Source organism: Schistocerca nitens, chromosome 1 (genome assembly GCF_023898315.1).
Source record: "Schistocerca nitens isolate TAMUIC-IGC-003100 chromosome 1, iqSchNite1.1, whole genome shotgun sequence".
NCBI lineage: Eukaryota > Metazoa > Arthropoda > Insecta > Orthoptera > Acrididae > Schistocerca > Schistocerca nitens.
In genome coordinates this window covers 358614776-358624366 of record NC_064614.1, presented here as the reverse complement: position 1 = coordinate 358624366, position 9591 = coordinate 358614776, and the positions used below count along the sequence as shown (strand labels likewise).

General features: G+C 45.6%; 2 protein-coding genes across 2 annotated transcripts in view; both read left to right on the top strand.

Annotated features, from left to right (window-relative positions):
* Positions 1-3700: 3700 nt before the first annotated feature.
* Positions 3701-4314, top strand: LOC126248872 (uncharacterized; the record flags this gene model as incomplete). Its single annotated transcript, XM_049950321.1, has 1 exon — positions 3701-4314. A coding segment is annotated over exon 1 (351 nt), but the record flags the coding sequence as incomplete, so codon positions are not given.
* A 24-nt stretch (positions 4315-4338) lies between these two features.
* Positions 4339-9591, top strand: part of LOC126248864 (uncharacterized) — a 582306-nt gene continuing 577053 nt past the window's right edge. The window contains exon 1 of the mRNA XM_049950309.1: positions 4339-4550. The gene's annotated coding sequence lies outside the window, so the exon portion shown is untranslated. The remainder of the gene's footprint in view (positions 4551-9591) is intronic.

Sequence of the window (9591 nt, the reverse complement as noted above, 5' to 3'; positions counted from 1 at the left end):
TTAATAATCCGTGTGACTGGCCCAATAGATGTTCAATATGCTGTCCACCGCTTTCTGCAACAAGTTGAAATCGAGAAACAGCATGTTCCACAACTGATCGAGTTGTTTCCGGGGGTCACGTTCAGAATGTGTTGGGCAATGCGTGCCTTCAATACAACTGAATTTCCAATCGGAACAGTGAACACAACATCTTTCAGATAACCTCCAGCCAGAAGTCACACGGACTAAGATCGAGTGATCGGGACGGCCAGGCTGTAGGGAAATGGCGGCTGACAATTTCAAACCCTTCAGAGTCCGGAACTTCTGCAGAGCGACGTGCGCACAATCATTGTTGTAATACAGCTTTACAAGCAGAGCGCGATGCTGCATTGAGATAGCCATGGCGAACGTCACCGACGCGAAAGGAGGGAAAGCCATGTACCCGGCGTGTTTATACCAACTGCGGTGGGACGTACGCATGAAAGCCGTTTTCATTTACGTATTCTGACACATACAGCGCCATCTATTGATCGATTTTCACACTATTTTTTTATGCCATACGTTTTCCCCTTTCTCCGATAATATTCCGTTGCAATTAGACGTCATTCTGACCACTGTTGTTATTTTTACAGCGTTTTGAAAGTTAACTGTACTTATAATCAACCTACATACAAGCAAATAATGATCCAGAATATTAAACTAAATAACCTCTGTATGATAAAATCATACTCTGTGGACGACCTATAATGTTTTTTCTGTTGACTTTTTGTAAAAATGTCTTTGTAACTACTTCGTTTTTGTACGACTGCTACTTTCATTCTGTAATTTGCACAAAAAATTGTGTGTAACGTTTAACACGTGCGAGGTTCTGCACAAGCAGACCACGAGATAAGCATAAGTAGATTAGAAGCTAATTCCAAATTTACTATTAAAAGCTATATATGGGTCGATCATTGATTAAAAACTGCTCTTGTTTCTTGTATAGTACGGTAAAGACAATAGAACAATGCCCCCATCACATGTGGAAGGCATCAGGAATAAATGGCGCAGCACACGTAAAACGCACATGAAAATAGGAATCATTTCTCGAAACCCATCGAGCAAAATAGAAGTAGGACGAAAATCGTGACTGATAGCAGTAAAAAATTATTGTATAAACAAACTTATTGCATTTACAGTCACGTCTGATAGAGAATAAGACAAAACTTCGTTGGAAAATGTACGATTTTTGAATGTTATTATTTGATCGCTGAATAGTGTTATTTGGAGAATTATGTCTTCTTGTAGAACAGTGAATCGTATGTTTTTCAGTAGTTGCCAAGCTCGTTTACTGTAGTTTATGCTATTCCCTAATGTGCAACTGAGCCTTATTTATACTCAATTCTTTTTTTTCAGTAAAGCGTTATCACCAACCTGAAATTACGTTTGTATACATTTCGTTGGTTAGTTCACCTAATACGCAATGTAGATTCGTTTCAACTTTTTGTTGAATGCGGTTCATGTGACTTAATAACTTTTGATAAAACTTGGAATTGACCTGAAATTCCCGTATATCCTGCAATTACTCAGAAAATATCGGTGTTTTTTGCTTCAAAAAACATTCACTGTTTGACTAGCGCAAATTATCAATGTTTGCACCGAGGCGCAAATTTAATAAACACTCCAACGTGTAAAATTCACCATACATTGCCTTGTACGGTGAAGTTATTATTTTTTTTTCATGCTCATCAACCGTTGTACGTGTTAGGTTGCGGTACTGAGTACTGTTCGTGCTATAGTAGACGTATGCTCTGGCAATGGGCAGTACAGGCAAGGAGAAGGGTGGCAAGGTTGAATGACAAGGAGAAGGAAAGGGAGGTGGGTGGGTGGTGGAAAAACAAATGTTGACCTACCACCTCTCTCTCTCTCTCTCTCTCTTTCTGCCTGAAATACGATTCCACAACTAGACTTATGTGTAACGTTTATTTGAGCTACTGCAGTTTCGGCTAAGGAATGTTATTCTGCTACGTAATTCCAGCTATTTGAAAATGGCCTATAGCCAAGACTGCAGTAACGCAGATAAAGGTTACAAATTCAGCTATATGTGTAACTATGTTGTCATTTAGAAAATTCACACGGCTGAGAACCCACACGCAAAATATTACTGTATTTGTGTGTTCATTCATTTTCCTAGAATTTAACTGGTTATAGGAATGACACCCAACGGAAACGTATTGAAGGCAGAAATTATAGAAAATTGGTAAATGCAAACCCATCATTGTTTACGACAATGATAACAACTATTTCCAAAGCAAAAATCTAACGAATATTTGTGCAATAGTTTGTACGTACAATTAAATTTCAGTTCACTGCTCAAGCTTTTGTGAATGAATTCATATTGCAAACTGTATAGGTTAATTGCCGTCTTTTGCAACTGTAATAAAAGTTTTATTAAGGCCAGAGGCATTTCGTTTTATTGTATAGTATCTTTAGTAGTCACTGTATCAATTTGGTCTTTTCCCTTACAATTTTGTTTATTATGACCATTAACAGTCCGCAAGGTTTACTTCTTACTACAAACAGTTTTTGTTCTTTTCGTTACTCGCAGTTTTGTTGTTGTTCATAGCATTCTTCTTTGCCTTACCAGCGTGTGTGTTGCGTTTTTGGATACAACACTGTAACTGCGCTTGATAAATCCCCATTTCTATGTTTATTAAGTGCAGTGAATGTGCTTGATAAATTCCCATTTTGACGCGGCATGTACACCGAGAGATTTTTATTCAAGAAATTCGTCGCGAAAGACTTCGCAGCCATATCCCATTTCTATGTTTATTAAGTGCAGTGAATGAGATGTATGGAGAAACACAACACATAGCCGACCGTAGTGGCCGAGCGGTTCTAGGCGCTACAGTCTGGAACCGCGCGACCGCTACGGTCGCAAGTTCGAATCATGCCTCGGGCATGGATGTGTGTGATGTCCTTAGGTTAGTTAGGTTTAAGTAGTTCTAAGTTCTAGGGGACTGATGATCTTAGAAGTTAAGTCCCATAGTGGTCAGAGCCATTTGAACCACAACACATGCATGGAAGACGAAGAAGAGTGGAATAAGCAACAAAAAAACCGTAAGTAACGGAAAGCATAAAAACTGCTTACATTAATAAGTAAAGCTTGCGAACTGTTAATAATCATAACACAAAAAATTGTGAGGGAAGAAACCATATTGTTACTGTGACCACTGAAGATACTTTAAAATAAAGCGAAACGCGTCTGATCTTAATAAGAATTTTATTGCAGTTACAAAAGACGACAATTAACCTGTACAACTTGTATACGTGTAGCTTCGTAAAAAACGGGGCGAGAAACTATTAAGAAGTATTGCATCTGTCATTTGCTCGACGACATAGTCATGAACGTAACAGACGAGAAACAAAGAAGACAACATATATAATTCGTATTGCATCTTTCATTTGCACGACGACATAATCACGAACGTAACTGACACCAAGCATGCCGGATAGCATACGGAAACAGAACTTGCCGAGTTTCGCTGTAAACTGAGTTTGATATTTCCTTCTCGACGCTATGTAGGCGTAGCGTGACTCATTCTTGCGTGAACGCCTACGTGACCCCGCCCGCCGGTTGTCGGAAGACCCACCAGGGGGCAACAGAGTCGCGTGACGTCACGCGGTGCTCAGCAGTGCGTCGGCACAGCCGCCAGCGAGCGGCGCCAGTTGGCGCAGCTGCCGCCAGGAGGCAGGTCGTGTGCGTGACGTCACGCGGTGCTCAGCGCGGGTAGGACTGCACGCCGCCGTAGCCGCTCAGTCAGTTCCCGCGGCGACTGCGGCGCGTAGCGTGGAGGGTCCGTGCGCGTGACGTCACGGGGTATCGCGTTCGGCGAGCGTTTCGCGATAAGGGACTCGCACACACACATATAGGCGGGCCAGTTAGGGCGCCGGCCGCCAGGGGGCAGCAGAGGAGAGCGCTGTTCGCGAGCCGGGCAGTAGTGCATGGCGGCGGCTGCCGGCGCTAGGGCGGCCGCTGCGTGTCGCAGTAGCTCGGCGAGCAGCAGCAGCGCGCGCGCAGCCATGCCGCAGTGCGCAGTGGCCACGTGCCGCAACTCGCACCGGAAGACGCGCGGCCGGCGCGTGCGCTACCACCGGTTCCCCGCGGAGGCGGAGGCGCGCGGCCGCTGGGTGGCGGCGTGCGGCCGCGGCCGCGACGGCACCTTCAACGCCAGCACGGCGCGCGTCTGCTCGCTGCACTTCTCCGCGCGCAGCTACGAGCGCGACGTGCAGCACGAGCTGCTGGGCCTGCCGCCGCGCTCCCGCCTGCGCCGCGGCGCCGTCCCCGATCGCGCAGTGCCGCACGCGCCGGACGACGCCACCTCCGCCGCCGCCGAGGAAGACCTCGCCGCTGACGTCAGCTCCTCCGGCGGAGGCGGCGACGGTATCGACGTGCTGCTGGCTCTGGGGCTGACGCCGACGCCGCGCGCCGAGCGCGAGAGACGCCGCCGCCTGGAGGCGGCCGCGCAGTCCGCCGCCGATGACGCAGCTGCCGAGCCCGAGGCCGGAGGCGACGCCGCCACAGACCAACAGTAAGTGTGTGCGACTGTGTGCTAGCGTGCGCGCGCACTGCCCGTGTGAGCGAGCCCTGCCGCCTAGCTGTAGAGCCGGCGCATCGCCTGTTGCGAAACGGCCGGCTCCTCCTCATTGGTTCGACCGTTGGAAGGTGCCCGACGACGCTCGCATAACGTAGTTGTTGCCGTTGCATTTACGATACAGCCTCCGCTGTTGCAACCCTGCCGGCGTTGATGCAACACTCTGGTTCCTTAGACCACCGTGAGCTAAACAGTGCCATATAAATAAACAAACGCTTTTCTCAGCAGTGCGTTGCGGCGGTTCCACTATCGTCAAGAATAATACACGTGGCCCAAAACGGCATGGCTGGTACAATTGGTAGTTTTGTTCGCGTGATACTTAAGTATGTGGCTATGCACCAACGATCAAGCGGCGACCTGCGTGGTCTCGTGCTACCGGTGCACCTTAACAGCGCAGGTCACGGGTTTGAGTTTCACTTACGGCATGCGTGTGGTTTTTAAATACGTCTCTACTGGTTGCCTCCCGTCTGTACATTAAAGTATGGGCATAATTGTACGCTGGCCCCAAGTGCAATTTCGTTTAAAATATACGACGAGGAAAACAAATGTGGGCACTGCGTAATGTATGTACATTGCGTGAGTGCGCAAGATTAAGATACCAAAGCCTTAAACAGGTACTTAGAGATTGCTGTAAGAGTTAATTTCGAACATATCTTAAACAGAATAATAGTAAAACAATGAGGCAAAAGTGCTGACGAGGATAAAAAAGCGCAATACTCAATTTCTTCGCATTTCGTACATGTTTCATTCCACTGCACGACACGTTTCGGGCATTGTAAATCCTGCTTTCAGCGGGTTGAGTTGCTCTGGTGGAAGTATGCCGTCTTGTAATAAAATTATAGTGTGCCGAAGTTGCTAGATACGAGTGCCCAAGTACGGAAAGATAAATACTTGTATATACAAATAATCCGCAACGTCCGAAGACTGAACAACAGTCTCGAGACGTGTCACGAAGTGTAACAAAATGCGCATATGTGTGTGTGTGTGTCCGCGTATATTTCCTGTAAATGTAGTGCAGTCAAGATTGAACGCACATTTATGGATATATAATCATCTAGGTTCAGAACCTTCCACAATTATATAAGCTGCTAGTTATGTAAGTTCAAAGAAATTCCCGCCCAGTTATTCAGTGGTGTAAAAAGTAAAATTCGTAACGCAAGTGGAGGACAGCATAAACAGCTCGAAAGATCATATCGGTTCGAAATTCCTGCCCGTCTCTCTCGTTAATCATAATTCGGTGTGTCTGTAACAGTCTTAACATAGTTTTGTTACAGGAATGCAGGTTTAAGGAATTATTTAACAGCCGTTTCCGTATTTCCGGATGTACAATACCAGTAGGATTGATTCGCATGTCAGTACACACACTCATCCTTACACATAGAAACGACAAATTTGAAATATCCTGCCAGGATTTTATTCAGCCAATATTTGTTTACGGGTTTACACTATCAGCTATAAATGTTATTAATTCAAACATGAGTGCCAGAAGGAAGTCCATTGTTTGAGTGCATTGCCGAATTCGTTTAGCTATGTACGATTGTACCGAATGCTTAAGGCAGGCATTAGCAATATCGTTTTGGCTACTGGGTACATGGTTAGATGCTTTAGTGGGGTAAGGTGTGTAAAGACAAGGCAACTTTCATTTATTTGTTCGTGGTAGTGCAGCCTTTGTGTAACTGTCGCCGTGTCACTGGAACATCGGCCTCCAGACACTCAACTGAATTATGTTAGTAGTTAATTACAAACTCGCTGTAAATCAAAGAAAGCTAGTTTACCTTTTCAATGTAGCAACAAGATGAAGAGTGAAGGCAGTTGAATTCTGGGGTTGAACTGTTGGCGACAATCAGTCATTGTTGCCGGTTGTATTTAAATGCCTGCAGTGTTGCAGCAGTTTTGAGACATTCTGGTTGCGTAGTAACAAAACTTATCCCAAGAGCAGACGTCGACATATTTTACTCAACCAAAGAATATCTTTGTGTGTGTCTTTGTACCACGACATTTCGCTTACTACAGGCATTTTCGCACAAGTGTTTGCCCTGTGGAGAACCACATTTGCAGACTACGTGTATTCAGGAATTAGCGATCAGATCTTTCAAAATTATGTACTTGACGAAGCATAAAATTGTAAGCCTTTGGTTGCTTAAAAATTCATCACAACTACAGTCATCTGTATCTTTCGTTTACGTTGAGGCTACCTACCCAAGATGATTGATGTCATGTGGAAATACCACGCAGGCTGTGTCGCGTCGAGTCTGCGTGTAGTCATTGGCATGGTGTTGGGAAGCTGAGGCTAGAGAAAAAAATGCTTGTTGGGACACTAGTGTTGTCTATACAAAACTGCGAAGAACGGGATTTAGTCGAGGTTGTTTTAATGGTGGCCAATAGACGTAAAGTATATAAGAAAGGCAATGTGAATGGACATAGGCGTAGTCACCTCTCAACACAGCAACGAAATGCTTAAAAAAATTGAACCGCCAAACGTTAGGGTAAGGCGTCTCATACCTCACTAAAATGTACTTTGACAATTTTAAGATCCAGTTGAATCTGAGAGCTCCCATTAGCGCCCTTCTTGCCCATCCACAAGAAACAAGATAGTAAACTTCCTTCGTGCAGAAGCATACAAGCAGTCGTTCTCTCCCCCCCCCCCCCCCCTCTCTCTCTCTCTCTCTCTCTCATATATTCTGGACATTATTTGTAATGCCGCCCAATAGTGTAGTGGACGTAGTTGCTAAGGAAGATGCGTAGAAGAAGAATGGTCTCTAATGATTTGTAGGTCACTTTGTTCTAGAAAGCTATGCAATAGCTGATGACTCATTCCGTTTCAGAGAGTTGCGAGGTACTGATTTTACAGTCTTCCTCTTGGTACGGGAAGAGGTGACAGTGTTGGAAAAACTGGACATTGGAAGTGATTAGTCGCCAGTATTTGATGCAAACTGATTTCTTATCCTAGAGTTTCTAATGACGTGAAAAGATTAATTTCGTCCGAAAAAGTTTGAGGACAAAAGGAAGCACATTTCGTGGACCTACGGGAAGGCACAAAGAGATTGCAAATTCTTCACGGTGCGGATAGTAATGAAAGTCTTCATTTTACTGGTATTCAGCAGTACGGTCTGGAAAACTGACAACGGCCGGGAGAGCGGTATGCTGCCACAATACAGCAGTAACTGTTGTCGCTGCAGTTCTGTCTTGTTTTAATATTCGGGTTCATTGATAATGCGTAGAATGTTTCGCCAATAGTGGCTGAGACACACGAAAATAAACAGAGTAGGCTCTGCGGCTGCAACTTCCATTTTGCTTAGCTGCCAGACTATTTCGGCTGGAGTAATGGTAGAATTCCTTGCCCTTAACGCAGTATCATCGGTATGATCGTCTGTGGCTCCAGTGCAAGCACTAAGTCATTAGTTCTCCCTTTTTGTCAAATAGTCAACAATGTCAGACAAGCCGAGTAGTTTTAACAATCGAGGGCGACGATCACGTCGTTCAGAAACTCTTACAAAGGTGATAAACTGCCTATTGGCTTCTGTCTCGGGTTCTTCGGCCGACGTTCATCTAATGATTTTTCTGACGTTTCGCCAGCACCAGTGGCTGGCATTGTCAAAGCTTCACCCTCCATTGCCGGTGGTGAACCACTCGTGCTGGCGAAACGTCAGAAAAATCATTAGATGAACGTCGGCCGAAGAACCCGAGACAGAAGCCAATAGGCAGTTTGTCAGCAAGTGGCCACGAAAGCCTTAACAGTTTTGTCTTACAGAGGTGTTTTCGTATGTAATGTACAGACCACGTTGGACAGATTTTGGGGTTTTTATTGTGAGGACGATTGAAACGTAACCGCTAGTATGGAGATCATTCTCACTATTAAAATGCTCGTCAGCATGCACAAGACAATTGCCGATAATAGCTACAACCACAGGTTGCAAAGGAATCTGTGACATTCTCAAACAGCTTGATCCTCAGAAAATAATAAAAACTGCCAAACAGGCAGCAGTAGACGAAGAAAGAGCATACCTGCGCCTGTTACAGCCGGTGCAAATGCCATTGGACTCAACAGAGATGCGGAATCGGGACCTGCTAAACTCAAGTAAAAACTTGAAACATTCATTTGACTCATCGAATAAGAACTTTGTCGTGGGAATATGGCTATGAGCTGAGTAGAGTCCAAGACAGAACATAGCACAATTACAAGTGCAAAGTTTGCGCAGTGGAAGGCAGACGATAACGGACCCTTCTGTTTCTCGTGGTGTTTCCCATGCGTTACTATGGCCCCCGCACGCAGCGTCGCGGCATCTTATGGGCATCTCAGATGGCGCCGTCGCTATACCCTGAACTGCCAACATTCTAGCGCTCAGCACATTAACACACGGCCGATGTTTCGTGCTATGTATCTGCTACAAATGCTACGCATGCTCGCAGGCCCACTTCTGCCAGCTGACATAACGAGTGCGAGCGTAATTTGAATTGTTGCTAGCCCAAATCGTGCGATGCCGAAACTGAAATATTTTGCGTTAGCATTGACCTTGTCATGGTCGCACGAGGATGCCACATGGCAGCCAATATGCAACAGTATAACGGACTGGGTGAGATGTGACGTTTGAATCCAGAAAGGCCGGTCCACGATTTAAACATTGCTTTCGTAAATTGAATTACGATAGACTGCAATTACGGGGTGGGGGTGGGGCCAGTGTTGCCAGTTTGCAGCCAGCCACGCTTCACAAGGCACTGCTCGTACATACACAAAAAGGCAATACAGCGAGTATGTGGCGCCCGACAAAGAACTAAGATTGGCTGGCTGATGGCCCCTACCACTCGACAAGTTATTTCAATGGAAATACAGTGGTTGCTGTTCCTTAAGAGCGGTGTCTTCCTAGTACCGTTGCTTGAAACACAGGACCCCCCCCCCCCCCGAAATACCATCTGTTATCTGCAGTAAGCAACAATTGCTGCTGAAGGCTTTCTCGATAATGTCACACCTCGATCTGCA